This window comes from Haliaeetus leucocephalus, unplaced genomic scaffold, assembly GCF_000737465.1.
Source record: "Haliaeetus leucocephalus isolate CR32 unplaced genomic scaffold, Haliaeetus_leucocephalus-4.0 Scaffold76, whole genome shotgun sequence".
NCBI classification, from domain to species: Eukaryota; Metazoa; Chordata; class Aves; order Accipitriformes; family Accipitridae; genus Haliaeetus; species Haliaeetus leucocephalus.
The window spans coordinates 1,027,808-1,042,792 of record NW_010972512.1 but is presented as its reverse complement, the minus strand read 5'-3'; the positions used below and the strand labels follow the sequence as shown (position 1 = coordinate 1,042,792).

The 14,985-nt window shown below is 38.2% G+C and overlaps 1 protein-coding gene across 1 annotated transcript; it reads left to right on the top strand.

The window, feature by feature from the left end:
- The first annotated feature begins 340 nt into the window (after positions 1 to 340).
- Positions 341 to 14,641, top strand: RGS21 (regulator of G-protein signaling 21). The gene is made up of 5 exons (XM_010581961.1): positions 341 to 443; positions 6,441 to 6,576; positions 12,007 to 12,068; positions 13,333 to 13,499; positions 14,438 to 14,641. The coding sequence occupies exons 1-5, from the start codon at positions 341 to 343 to the stop codon at positions 14,639 to 14,641; spliced, it is 672 nt and encodes a 223-aa protein (XP_010580263.1).
- The last annotated feature ends 344 nt before the right edge of the window (positions 14,642 to 14,985 follow it).

Below are 14,985 nucleotides of genomic sequence, written 5' to 3'. Positions count from 1 at the left end.
GTAAGTTGTTAGAACCTGGGCACAGTGATTCAGGAATAAATCAAATCTTTTTAGTAGCACTGATATTGTATTTCAGTCTCTTTATTGATACCAAATGCAGCTTTGGAGCTTGTCAGCCTCCGTTTTTTACAGTCTACACCATGATTATCATTGTCACAGGTGTCACATGAACAAGTGAATGTAGTGAAAGGCAACTTTCTAACCCAATTCCATTGCTGGAGTCAGTATATATATACATACATATATATATGTCAAGGTCCAGAGGGACCTTGAGAGGCTCGAGAGGGGGGCCTGGGCGGACCTCACAAAGTTCAACAAGGCCAACTGCAAAGTCCTGCGCATGGGTCGGGGCAATCCCAAGCACAGATACAGACTGGGCGATGAGTTGATTGAGAGCAGCCCTGCAGAGAAGGACTGGGGGATATCAGTGGATGAAAAACCAAGTATGAGCCAGCAATGTGCGCTCGCAGCCCAGAAAGCCAGTCACATTCTGGGTTGCATCAAAAGAAGTGTGGCTAGCAGGTCGAGGGAGGGCATTCTCCCCCTCCACTCCACTCTCGTGAGACCCCACCTGCAGTACTGTGTTCAGCTCTGGGGCCCCCAACGTAAGAAGGACATGGACCTGCTCAAGTGGGTCTAGAGGGCCATGAAGATGATCAGGGGGCTGGAGCACCTCTCCTATGAAGACAGGCTGAGAGAGTTGGGGTTGTTCAGCCTGGAGAAGAGAAGGCTCTGGGGAGACCTTAGAGCAGCCTTCTAGTACCTAAAGGAGGCCTACAGGAAAGCTGGAGAGGGGCTTTTTACCAGGGCGTGTAGTGGTAGGACATGGGGTAATGGCTTTAAACTGAAAGCGGGTAGATTTACATTAGATGGAAGGAAGAAGTTCTTCATTATGAGGGTGGTGAGGCACTGGAAGAGGTTGCCCAGAGAGGTTGTGGATGCCCCATCCCTGGCAGTGTTCAAGGCCAGGGTGGATGGGGCGTTGAGCAACCTGGTCTAGTGGAAGGTGTCCCTGCCTGTGGCAGGGGGCTTGGAAATAGATGATCTTTAAGGTCTCTTCCAACCTAAAACATTCTATGATTCTATGATTCTCTTTTTCTGGATAGATTATTTACCCTTGATCTTTGACTGTCTATCCCTTAAACATGAATCAATTCTGCCAGAAACGATCCTGTTTCTGATTAGGGAATCTCTAGTATCACCAACAATGTCTGGATGCCAGAGTTCTCAGATAATTAAAATACACATGTTCCTCTGATGTGTATTACTAACTGTGTTAGAGAAAGAGAACAGATTTGAGAACAGACCCACCAGAGCGTTAACAGTGGGTCTGTTGCAACACAGGCATAAGACCTACACATTTGCAGCTGGATTCTCCCCTGGTGTGATTATATTCCTTCATACCAGCTGAGAATCTGCACCTTTACTCTTGCCATGGATGAAATAAATGAAAAAAAAAAGTATATTTAGTACTGTTCCAAAATCCAAACTAATGACAAATGTAGTACTTTGAGTAAGACTTTTTCTTCTTAGCAAAAAACCAGCTGTTAGTCAAAGGGTCTGTAAATGATAAATACAAGTCAGCAGGCGCCCTTTGTCTCATTTCACAGACACATGGAAAGTTTTCCTTATCTCCAGGGAGGCATTCCTCAAAACTATCAGTCTGTGGTACTGATAGTGCTAGTCCCTCTTATGAGTTTTATAATGAAAACAAAACAAATAAGATATTCCTGGTAGCTATTTATGCATGTATGTTTTTCAAAGATAATTATGAACCGTAGCTGAATTTACAGCAGACTAATGCCATGGGAACTACTGCAAAAAGAAAGCCAAGATAAATTCAGAGAAAGGAAGGCAAAGGGCACAAAGATAAAGTAAAATGACATAATTATCTGGCAAACGGTTTTGTCTAGAAGAGGCTCCCTTTAGTGAGAGAAAATGAGTGCTCTACTATTTAGTGCTCTACTGTAATCCTGGAAGATGAACTAAGCATAGATTTTGTACAAGTCTGTGGTGCTGTTCCAGGATTGAGTTAGACAGGATTGATCAGACTAAGGGCTAGCCCTGCGCCTTAGAGCAGTGCCAGAGAACGTAGTTGGGCTTCTCTAGTTTTGGCAGAATCAATGCCATAGTTATGTAAATCCTCTTGTTTAGCTGACCTAGTGCAAATAATACATATGCAAGGCCTATCAGGCAAGTATTTTTATTGAGGATTATTTTACGTAGCAGCTTTTTAGATTTGTATGTGCCATTCAGTAAGAGCTCTCAAAATACTCCTCTTACCGACACAATAATTTACCCTACATAAACATTTCACTTTACTCCTTACATGAAGTCTCCAGACCCAAAGTACAAGGGAAATAATCTGCTGGCTTGTATAGCACAAAGGCTTGTCTCCTCTTTCAATACTTAGGTCTACTTAGATGCTTTAAATTAGCTGAATTATTATCTGCTGATCTTGTTTAACTTGAGAGAGATGGAAATACACATATACATGTATCTTCTTTGGCTTTTGGGATTTGTTATTTTGAAAAAGACACTAGATTAATTTTTGAACTGACAAGAAACAAGAGGAATGAAATCCAAGATGAATCTCAAAGAAAAAGATAGATTTCCATCTTCCACTAAAGTAGGTGATTGGTGATATGGCTCTTATATGCTACAACTTGTAAGTGACTCACAAAAGGCAGATCATTTTTCTCTCCTTTTTGTCCCCAGCTGCTCAGCCTGCCTTAATTAACTACTGCTTTGAATGCAGTTCCCTCTCCTTTCCACACATACTGCCAAAAGACCTCAGCTGAGAAAAAAAATTGCATAAAATCTTCTTCCTCTCTTCAGTGATTCATATGCTCATAAACTTATGCCTTGCTCAGATGCCTGTCCTAGATCCCCCTCTGGTTTTTGCATTTTAGTCAAATGCCTCAATCGAATGCCCTTTAAGCTCCTGTGTGGCTCTGTGCCACAGATAAAAATGTATTTCCCCTATGCACCATCCAGCTCGTTTCCATTCCTACTTTTTTCTTGCTAATGTCTTGTTGTCATCATCCATTTTTTGTACTCCGATCATTTAGGGCTGGTCTCATAAAAGCTCCCTCTGGTTTTATACCAAAGCTTTTCTCTCTCCTTTCCTAAATGGCATCTGTTTGCGTAACCTCCTCCTAAGGAGATTTAAAAGATTTACCATCTAGCTTCTATTGTTGCCTTCTCTATGAAAGGTAACTAAAATTAAGTAGCAGGAAATACAATCCGATGGAAGTCAATTTAGAGTTTTCAAACAGGACAGAAGATTAAGCTGAAGCCTAATATAAGGACAAACCTGAGCAGTTGTTTCTTCACCATGCAATTTGCTTGTATTTTAGAAACTCTTATTTCTTCCCAACTTTCCAGACTCATTTTAAATTCCTGCAGTTAATGCTACTCCAGTTTTTCCTTAAGGAAGAGAAGGTTTCTAAGGATTAAATCCTCACAGGGACTGTCCCCCTGCGGGGGACTCAGTAGGAGCTCTCCTACATCATACACACACTTTGCCCAGATTACTTGGAGAAGTCAGAGTCTAGCAGTCATTTACAAAAAGAGGTAACAAAGAACATCAGTATATTGGTTTTCCCTTTCATTCATTCCTAGCACAGCTTGTCTTGGGACAGACCACCCACGAGGCACTACTCAAGAGACAACTGCTACGGAGAACTGTGGTTGAAGAGCTTTCTGAGGCATAATGCCTACCTTTCAGATTTTCTTGCATTGGTGCAATTTATACCTGTCTCCAAGCACAAGGTCATAATATGATCCTGTATGCTTGTGCTATGTAGGCTGCTTCTATGTAGTTTTGTGAAGTCGGATGCTATGTAAATAACAGCGTATTCATCCAGGACATGAGCTGTGCCAAATAATCTGCTAATTAGTACAAAACGAGAATCTTCGAGGTTGCACATTATCTTGAGAATTGTTTCGAGGTCTCTTCTAATGTAGGTTTGTGTTTGTGTAGTGCTTGGAAATCCTGTACATGAGGAGCCCAGAATGCCGTAAAACATTTTGACAGATTGTTTTAAAAATCAAAACATTTTACCTGAAGGGCATACTTTGCTTGGGTGGAAAATAACAGCTCATTTTCTTATGCAAAACAACTCTGTGGCATACTGAAGACACATGGAGTTATTCATATGGAAAAAAAAAAAAATTTTGTGAGTTGACCATGCTGTGCAGTGCTATTGGAAGGTAGGCATTTACATAGTGCTGTGATTAAAATGTATTTGCATCCCATATGACAGGCGTTTCCATGTTACTAGGATGCCAGCAGTGCTCAGATCATCTTGGCTTCTCCCAACATAAGAAATGCAGTCAAGTCTCTATTTGCTTGAATTGCATGGACCAGCAGAACATTAACTTTTTTTTCTGCTGACGTTACACTGTGCAAGAGAACACTATCCGAGCAAACCTGGGTATGGAATGGATTTAACAGGGGCCGAGTGCTGAAGGGCAATAACATATTGACCCTGATCCAGGGGAAACACCAGCACACCAAAACAGCTATTGGAGAGAGTAACCTTTTCTCACATTGCACTCAGGTGAGTACAAGGCAGCCCTTTAAGGAACATAAATAAATGAAAATTATTTCTTAGGTTAATACACCAATAGTTTGAACATGAAGAGTTGTTTAATACTGTCTACTGAGATTAGTATCTAGCTCAGATGTGGGTCAGAGGAACAAAAAATGACATGCCTTATTCCCCTGAAGAGCCAATAGCTTTTCATAAAGGAAGATAACTCAGTGAAACTAATGCCTAAAGATAGGTGAAGAATAAAAGATGAGTGTCAGTAAAAAGTCAAGCAGTAAGTCTAAAATTTCAGGGGATTTAAATATTTAATAAATCAGTAGTCCTTAGCAAGTAATATTAGCAAAGGAGGAGAGCAAACATTCAATCAATAGATCCACATTCCCTTTCCTACAGTTCTAGCTCTCCTATGGCCTGTCAAAAGCAGGGAACTAAAACCAAAAATCCATAGCACAGTCCTCAGAATTACAGAAATGTTAAGCCAGAGGCCTCACAGATAAAGTTTTTAAAATACACTGAAATTAGCTGAGCAGATAAGGGCCTGAGCTACTCTGCAAGCCCAGTCCAGGTTATTAGTGAACTGAAGCTGCAAACATCAGCAGTGTCGGCTGGATCCAGATTACCAAAAAGTTTAGAAATAATTCTATGTGCAATTTCCAGCCTGTTTCTAGTACATATTCATATTTCTTTTTGTTTGCTTGATACTGTTTATGATGAATAGCTAATACATTTGCACAAGCAGATGATGCATTTGTTTTAATACTAAGATCATTTTTTCTCCTTATGAAATTTCAGTAAAATATTAGAGTTTCTTTCCAGAAATTATTAAGTTCCAAACAGAAGAAGTATATGACAATACTACCAGCTACTTTTTATGGGAAGAGGTGATTGTGCCTAACTTTGGTTAGTGTACTTGTGATATTTGTACTGGGATAATAATAATAATAATAACAACCCTATTACCTGCTGTGTACCTGAAATACAACCAGCTTACATAGACTAAGCAGTCACTGAACAGCAATTTACACAATGGTGAAAATCCCTCATAGCTTCATGTTTTTGTGAATTGTGATCAGTAACCCATAAAATGCAAGAGCAATCGGAATGCATCCACCTAGTTATTCTGTGTGCTGGTCAGAATACTCGTGGTGTTTAGCTAAGACTGACTTTAAAATATCAGCACTGAAAATCTTCAGGAGATGGTCATGTCTGTATCATTCAGACATCAGGCAATTAGATAGAATTTTTAAAAAATGCATCTGTTACACTGTTTGGAACTTTGTTTTTTTAAAAAAGTGTATCATCAGGTGATTATAAAAAAAATAGGCACCCTCTCTCTCATAAAGAGTCTCACAGGAGTTAATGGGACTATTATATAACAAGAATGGTATTACCTCTTAAAAAATGTAAAAAAAGTCAATTTATAATCACAGTTCTAAGGTGGGTGGATAGTATAATCATTGGGATTAGACACAGGGCAAACATTGAGAAATGAATGGAATCATCCAAGAATTGATGTGTTGTTTAATTTGGTGTCATCTCTGTCCTCATAACCGCACTGACTTTACTGGCATTACACCAAGGAATCTGGAGGAAACTTGCATCAGGCCTTCGGCTAGAATTTTGTTACTTGGCTGAAAATTCAACACCTATTTTGAACTGCTCCTAAGTCTTGGCTACTTTTCAGTGAGAACCTAGGGCACTTAAAAGCAAAGTCCCTTCCTAAAAATAACAAGACATAGTAATGCATGTAAATGCCTGTACATATTTGCAGAAGAACCTCCTGTTTGCTACATGAGAAAGGTAACAGCAATCACAAAACATAACATTAGGGAAAAAAAAGTACTATTTCAACAATAATTGACAAAGAGACAATCTTACTGTTAGAAAATTCAAGTTGTAGCTATTTACAGTCTGCCAGGCCAGAAACTCTACAAATAAATACTGTTTGGATTTTGTATTATGTTTATCCTCTTTTACCAAAGCTAAAACCTGGGACTGAATCAGTCACAAAGGATTTACTGTAAATGCAGGTGCTGAAGGTTTTCTCTCCACCTGTAAGATGGTGAATTAGTCTTACCAGCACAGTGCGTGGAAGGCTTTTGGTCCTGTCTGGCACAGTGTCACAGTCCACAGTACATACTCTGTGGAAATAAGAGAAAATAACCGATTAAGGAAAATAAGCAGCGCTGTAGAGAATCAGGATGATAATTCATATTGCTCTCCTTCTGTTAGAACTTTCAGAAGCAAGTGGATGTAAAGGTAAGAAATTGTAGAAAGGATTTGTATTTTGCTGCCAGGAATCTTTTTTTAGTATTATATAAGACTGAGAGGGGCATCTTGGATCATCATTTCTAGTTTCTTATTACCAAAGGCAACAGTTTAAAATAATCTCTTTCATAAATATATGAAGTTCTATCTTTGAAGTACAGAGGAGTAGAGAGGACAAAAATTCTACTGTGAGGCTGTTAAAACCAACACTTTTTCTGAAGCCGCCTTCTGATTTCCTGCCTAAATTTATTCACTGGCTGTTTATACACATTTTTTTTCTTTTGCCAATATGATTATTAAGCTAAAATAACTCCTTTTTTCTCTCTGGATTACCCCTCCATATTCACAGAGAGCAATCATAGTTCCTCTTTGCTTTCATTTTACAGACAAACTGAAGTCTTTTATTCTTCTCCTGCAAGACAGTTCAACTCTCCCAATCATCCAAGTAACCCACCTCTCTGTATCTGTTCCCATCTGCTTTCAGCTTCCTGGAGCACTGTTGACTGGATTCACTACTTTTGTCCCATGTGAAGTTCATCAAATAGTTTGGCCTGAAACTTCTTTTACAGATCCACAAAAGGTGAGGATAAGGAATAACCCCTTAACATTGCTAAGGTCAAAATGTGGCATGTAGTGCTTGGGTTTTGATTTCTTACCTTAGAAGACAGAAATAGCTAAAATAAGAAAGACTGTGTCCTCAGTCAGGCAGAAGGCAGCTTTGTATGTGGCTATACCATACAGGAAAGTCAAGTGGGACCTAAACTCAAGGCTGCTCTACTTGATGTAAAATACTTTAACTGAGAAGACAAAAATCCCTTATTCTGCAGGTTGGGACAGCTGTATTCCAGTTCCTGAACGACTGGAAGTTTGTTTATATCAAGTGGAGACATTGAGAAGCAGGAAGGTAGGGTGAGCAAAGGATTAGGCAGCAGGACAAGATTTGGAGGAAGGCAAGATGCCAATCAGTAAGCCAGCTTGTTCAGGAGAGCGAGGGACAGCAAGGAATGTACAGAGAAAGAAAAGAGCTGGGGAGGAAAGAATAATTATCAAGAGCAAAAGACAAAATGATATGAAAATGTTTTGGGGGGAGAGTGATGCTGCTAGAAGATGGCACATAGAATGAAATATCAGTAAGAGTAGAAAAAAATCACTGCATTTAAAGTATCAAATACTGTGTGATCCCATTATTCGTAACAGCATCAATGTGCAAATGATGGCCATCCCAACACTCTTTGGTCCCATTGTGATAAGCCTTGTATGTATAAACAAAAGGGACAATGGCTCAGGGGGCCTTGACCTTTAAGACACATAAAGTGATGGGTAAGCTTTACAGATACGAGAGTACAGAATTATAGTGAAGAATTTTCTAGTTACGTGCAGTGAACCCATTTTCCTTTTTTCTTTTCCACAGTCAGTAAGCCAAGTGGTCGATGAGAAAAATCACAACGTGATTTCTCTGTTAAGGTCTTGTTCAGAACATAAATATGTCTTGAGAGATATTTGCATATAAATTGTTTTTAATTAAAATTACTTTTGGTAGATTAAGCTAGAACAGCCACTGTTAAAAAATAAGCCATGTTTCTGAAAGAAATAATTTTAAAGGAAGTGTTAAAAACAGTTTGTCAATTTGCATTGTACTGTTTGATTATTCACATGCTAATTGTATTGTTCCTGCTGTCACATTACCTTCAGCTTGAAGATCAGTCAGAAAAAGAAATTCTGCCCTACCTGTGACAGTCAGACAGTGGAACAAAAAATGTCAGTGAAGTGAGTTGTTGTTTATGGCTATTTTAATCGTAGCAGATTTATGGGATGGGATGATCAATTTTGAATAATCTGGACAGCTTTTATTTTCCTTCCTCCTTTAAAGTGTATATGATTATTTTGATTCCTTGTTGCCAGTTCTGCTTGCCATTCCCACTCAACTAAATTCCACGAGATCAGTGAGATAATTCTCTGAGTGATAAGTAAATATTGAAACAAATGTTATTACACATAAGGAAGAGAAGCAGAATTATGTTCATGCTGTCTGTTTTATCCTGGTCTTTCATTTTGCTTTTTTGTTTGACAAGAAAGCTAGTAAATATTTACTGAACAACCTGAAAAATTGTTACATATTTGATAAAAGTTTGTTACAGTTACTAAAACAAATTCTCTGCTGATTAATTCCATCAGCACATGATGTCTCACAAAGTACTACATAATGCTATGTTTAGTTTTCATTTGTGTTTTCAGTACGGGCTGACTATATTTGCACTCCAGTTTCCCTCATGTATGTGTGCAAACTTCTGTATAAATATGCATAATGCTATTATTTTTGTTTAAATATAATTTTGTGCAGTCTGGATGTAAGTAAACTGACAGCTGTAAAGAAAGCTTGCTTGTTAAAGGTGTCAATGCCACGATCTATTGTAATAATTATAACTACAGCTACATAATAGGGTGACACTATCATATAATCTCTTTATAAATTTACAATTAGAAAATACCATTACTGGTGATGCTGAGAAACGGCTGTGGACTACAGCTCTCAAAGTAACCTGTATACTTCAGAGCAGGGGTTTGTCCCCTTATGAATATCAAACATTTTTTACAGAATTCTAGGGTGGGTGGGTTTTTTTAAATTAAGAAAACCTGTAATATTTTATCCAGAACAAAGAGTTGCGTGCATTTATCAGACTCCAGAGCCTTTTAGCTCCTAAACCACCTATTTTTTAAGTTAGTATATACAGTAGCAGAAAGTCAATAGTCAGCATAAAGGTCTTTCCATAGGTGATTTCAGACACCAGTGGGTCAGACAGACAAAAGCGTAGTGAACTTCACTTCAAAGGTTACTTTAAAATGCTCTCCTGATGGATGGGCATCTTGTCAGCCTTGAGAACACGTTCTCTTATAATGCTAGCGCAGAGGAAAGAGCAGCACAGCATGTACAGGCAGGTGCTGTGTTTTAGCAGAGTCTTTTCCACCGTTTTCCACTCACCCACATTTCCCACCCCTCAGTATTGTGGACAGTGTCTGTGGCTTGTGATGCTTTGCTGAGCCGAGGATGACCTGCTCTACATCCCATGAGTCTGCATGTCTGAAACCAGAAAAACCAAATGAAAAAAACCTTTCGGTACAGAATGACTAACCTCCATGAAAATTAATCTGTAAGGTTTTTTGAACGGAAACAGAGTCTAGTCAGAAAATAAGATTTCTGTTTCCATGAAAAATTTTTGAATTTGTTTTGATTTTACACTGAAACGTAACAAAATGTTTCCAAGTTTTCCAATTTCCCCTTTCTTACCACCAAATGAGAGAGAAGATGCACGCAAACCATTCTAGAGCTGCCAAGATGTCAAACGACTACTATATTCACGTAGAATGTAAATTCAGTTTCAAATCCTCCAGCCTACTGTAACCTATACAAGATACATAACCAGAGAATTAGAAAGTTGGTTTCTTCTCTTTTTGTCTGGTTAATACATCTCTATTATTTGGATAAAATGTAACAGTTTCCACAAAAGCAACATGAGATACTGATCTATTTAATTATTACCTACCTCTCTGGATATTCTTGCAAGTATTCTAGAGTTGTCCTTTCTCCTTGTCTCCTTATAAAAAAAAATCTGTATCCAAAATGGGGGTGGGGGGAATCAATTACTCTGCTCTGGCCTTGCACTTTGAACTATTTGTTTTATGTCAAGGTCTTTCACAAGTGCAAAATGCTAGTAAAACATTCTTCATTCCCTTTAAACTTTAATGTTTCTTTTTTAAAAATATTAATATGCATTAATTTTACTACAACTTAAAAAAAGTTGGATAAAACCTTCTACTGAGTCTGTTCTGGGTGGATAATAGAGTATCAGCTCAATGAAATTCTTCATCTTTTACTGCCTGTCTTTAGAGGTTACAAGAAGAACTGATTAACAGTTGAAATTTCTAGCTCAAAAATTTTGGCTGAGGACATTTGTAAGATATAAATTTTTTTTTCAAAGTTTTCCTTAAAAAACACCCTATTTCAAAAAAAATTCAGTTACAAACCACTGAACTGAGATTTAATGAAGAAGTATGCTCCTTTTTCTAAAACAAAATAAGAGCTAGATGGCCAAACAGATTTATTCCTGCTTATCGCTGAACGAGATATGAGACTAACGTTCATCTGGGGATGCCTGAGGCTGCAAATTAACCGACCACCAAAAACCTGAGAAAATCTAATAGAAAAACTGGCATGCAGGAAAGCAGGCAGGCACATGCTGACATCTCCACATGTGTGTCTGATGTTTCCACAAAATGTTTCAAGAAATCATATTCTTCCAAGGTTTTGTGACAAAAAATGCAAGCAATAACAATAATGCTGGTAAAGGAGTTTCTTTTTCTCCGCTAGATGTTTAAATTAAAACTCGTACAGTGGTGATTTTAATCAAAACATAATTTTTCAGGAATAAAAGACAGGTTTATTTTATCTATGTACTTGTGGACTAAATTGAATATGACCATCCTTCCCAAGTTACAAGAAAAAAAAAACATTCCACACACTTAGCATGCAGTTGCCTTATCTGACATCCTTTTGCCTGTCAGATCTCGCGGCTGTCCTCCGTTAGCCTGCACGCAGAGCTTGGCTTCTGAACCAGCTTGAACAACTTCAGAGCACCCTTTGTAAGAACAAGGGTCCATTTAGTTCCGTGTCTCATTTCTAACAGAGGCCCACAGCAAGTTACAAAGGAAGAGACAACCCTGTGAATTTACTCAACTGAGAAACCGAAATAATGCCCATTTATCCTACCACTGTTAGCATGAGAATGTTTTAGATAACTCTACTCATTCCAAGCAAAAAGTGTCCTATAAATTAATAGTTAATCCATCTGAACTCAAGAAGAAATTCAGTACGTGCTCTAGAACATTAATAACCCTCCTATACTTTTACTATAGTTCAACCAATTCCAAGCATTACTGCTATCACCTGGATGGATAATCAAGTTGCCAATGTCAAATAACACCGTACTTTATGAGTCTATATTGTTCCCTACACTAAAAAAAAGTGTCACACTTTTTGTTGACTTTATGTTATTCAGTGCATAGAGTAACATGAATTACTCACCCTGCTCCCTCAAGGCGATCGCCAAATAATAGCCTAGCTACCACAGACTGCACGCACAAAAGATCACAATGCTATTTTCAAGGATAGATGTTGTTTCCACAGGTCAGACGCTGGGGAAACAATGGCCTGGTCTGAGTCTGTGGATACACTACTAGCTAATAAAGGTAAGAAGTAAGTGGAAAAAAAATTTTTTTTTTAAATGCGTGTCAACCCAGTGCACAAACGTTGCTCGTCAGGTTTTCACACTGCTCTCCAGTTCAAGTCTCCACGTGCTTTGAGTGGTGTTCTCCACACCAGCGCTGCTGCTGGAGGCATGTGAGCTGCTGGGCTGAAAGGCAGAGGGGGCATGTTTCTCCAAGCTGCAAACACAAGATACCTTCTGGGCAACGCTTAAGGGACATTTAAGAAGGCAGAAGTGCTCTGCAAGAGGTTTGTTTTATGAAGATAATGGTTGTTAAAACTCTCCGTGCAATGGTTCTGGTTTTCCTATTTTTAAAAATAAATAACCCACAAACCTTTTCTTAGGTATTGCTGTTACAGAGAAATATCCATGTTGTGCATTGACTTTCAGTCAAACAAAAAATGATTATTTCTAATATATCCAAAGTCACTTCTCCAAGAGATCCCATTCTGACTGACCTGAAACCCCAAACCACATGTAACTTACAAAATTCCCTTGCCCCTGCCCCATTTTCTGCACTAACATTGTGGCCTGGACCCTGGGGTGCCTTCACACGGTTTCTGAATAGTATTAACTTGACTAACACAACTAAGTTTGGGTGCTGTCACCTTTCTTTTCTAAGAGGCTGTGATTTGGATTAATTTTAATTAAATTAATTTTAATTTCTTCCAAACAAACCTTTGTTTCATGTTTTTTCTCTTAAAAGTGAAAAAAAAAAAGCTGAACAAAGAAGTAATGAAGAATCCATCCCTTAATCCAAGTCTTAATCATTAATTGAAAGGAGATGGAAGCGCTATTTAGGCAGGCTAACCTCAGCTCTGAGGGGAGCACACTACCACAATATGACTTAATTTCCTACTTGCTTGTTAGACCAGGGGTCAGCCTCAAATCCCTAATTTCCTAGTCACAACAAATCCTCTTGAAGACCAAAATCTCCAGGATCCGCTTTTGACATCAGTGCTAGAGAGACCAAACCACAGCAGGCAGGAACTGGGAACGTTCCTCAATTAGTAACTCTGAAAGAATTCTCCTAGTCACCTTATCATTGCTATAGTTTCATCTCCTATTTACTTCTCCCACAACAGCCTCTTAAGACTAACTGCTGGCTGACAGGCAAAACAATATCAGACACATAAGTTACACTATATATATCTATACGTACACACATGCACACACACGTGTATATATCCATACATATAAACGGCATTAGTTTTCCTCTGCCCATCATCTTATGCATTTTTCCCCAGATGGTTTGGCAGCTTTTAGGACATTTTTGAAGTCAGAGTTCAGTGAGGAGAATGTGGAGTTCTGGCTGGCCTGCGAGGATTTCAAGAAAACCAAATCCTCCACTAAGATCACCTCAAAAGCCCAAAAGATTTATTCTGACTTTATACAAGCCGACGCTCCAAAGGAGGTAAATAGTTTTTTGTGTGTACTTTGGGTACTGAGGATGGGAATCAAGTGGAAAGTTCAGATCCAAACTTCCAGGAATGACAGAAAATACAATTCAATATGGCCGTACTTCCATTTTCATGTCAATAATTTAGCAGGTAGAAAACAGTGTGTGGAACTCTTATGGTTTATACTTTAAATACATTTTTCACACAGGTTTATCTCACCTTCTGAAATTTCTACTTTAAGATTTAAGGAAATTTATGTTAAATGTCTTTGGTTTTCTCTAACCATTTTTATAATGCAATAACCACCATTTCCTCCATATTTTAGGTGCCAGTACATTCAAATGTTAATGACTGTTCTTTTGTACAGGTATTTTTGACATGATGAAAATCAAAATGCAAACTTGCAAAAATTTCCATCACAGCCTTCAATTCTATCATTATTTAAAAAATGCTTACTGTAAAGGAACAAATTGCTAATTAATTATTATTCACATTCTACTCCCTAAAAACTTTTACACTGATGTGTTTGCCTTTGATAGTGAGTGTGCTCTGAATGTCCCCATGTCTTACATATGATTGAAATCCATTTCATTATTAATAAAAACAAAAAATCCTTACAAAATATACAGGGCCGAAACCTAAAATGATGCCAAGTACCTCCATCTCTAATTTACTCTCTGGTGATTGGTACTTCATAGGATTTAGTTTGGCAAAAAGATGCGATAATCAGAAGCAAGTTTTTCCCTTCTTATTTCAGTGATGCCATCCTTTTAAGAGCCAAGTAAAATTAAGAATTCAGTATGTTAGAAAATGAAGGGGTGACCTTCCTGCTTATTTGCATCAGCCAGGGTATTTGGGAGGAAATTCAAATGCAAACTGTGGCCTGCACACGAACAGACCTCAGCTTTCCGATCAAACTGACATAGGTTTTACGTCTCCTTTCTTCCTACAGATTAATATTGACTTCCATACCAAAACCCACATCTCTCAGAATATCTCCGAGCCCACCCTCAGCTGCTTTGATGATGCTCAGAGGTCAGTCTATAGTCTCATGGCAAAGGACTCTTTTCCCAGGTTTCTAAGGTCAGAAATGTACAAGGAACTAGTAAAGAAGCAACAGCACGGAAATCAGAAGAGATGGCTCCCTTTTTTGTGAGAAAATACCTGAGGGATTAGGAATTTGTAAATGTCTCCCATTGCAACTCAGTACAGATAATAACTTATTAAAGTGATTGTACAAACCAGATCTAAGAATTGCCTTTGCCAGCTTGTTTTTAAGTACAGTATGCACACGATACTTTCTAATAGCAGTAGAGAAATATTCAAGAAACAGGATGGAATATGCCAAGACATTTGAGCTACTTTTTCAGTAAAGATGTTTGCCATTGATGATTTTTCCAATGCTTGCTTTATTTGTCACAGTGTTTTCACATTTTTAAGCAGAATGTTTTGGTTTTCTGGTTTGCCATTGATTTTTCTTTAGAAGTATGGCCTCAAAAA

Bases quoted from the DNA above. Each gene is read 5' to 3' on its own strand.
- RGS21 (XM_010581961.1), top strand. From the start codon at position 341: ATGGGTCGGGGCAATCCCAAGCACAGATACAGACTGGGCGATGAGTTG. The intron at 444-6,440 runs GTATGAGCCAGC...TCTTACTGTTAG, and splicing joins ATCAGTGGATGAAAAACCAA to AAAATTCAAGTTGTAGCTAT. The intron at 6,577-12,006 runs GTAAATGCAGGT...TTGTTTCCACAG, and splicing joins TCAGTCACAAAGGATTTACT to GTCAGACGCTGGGGAAACAA.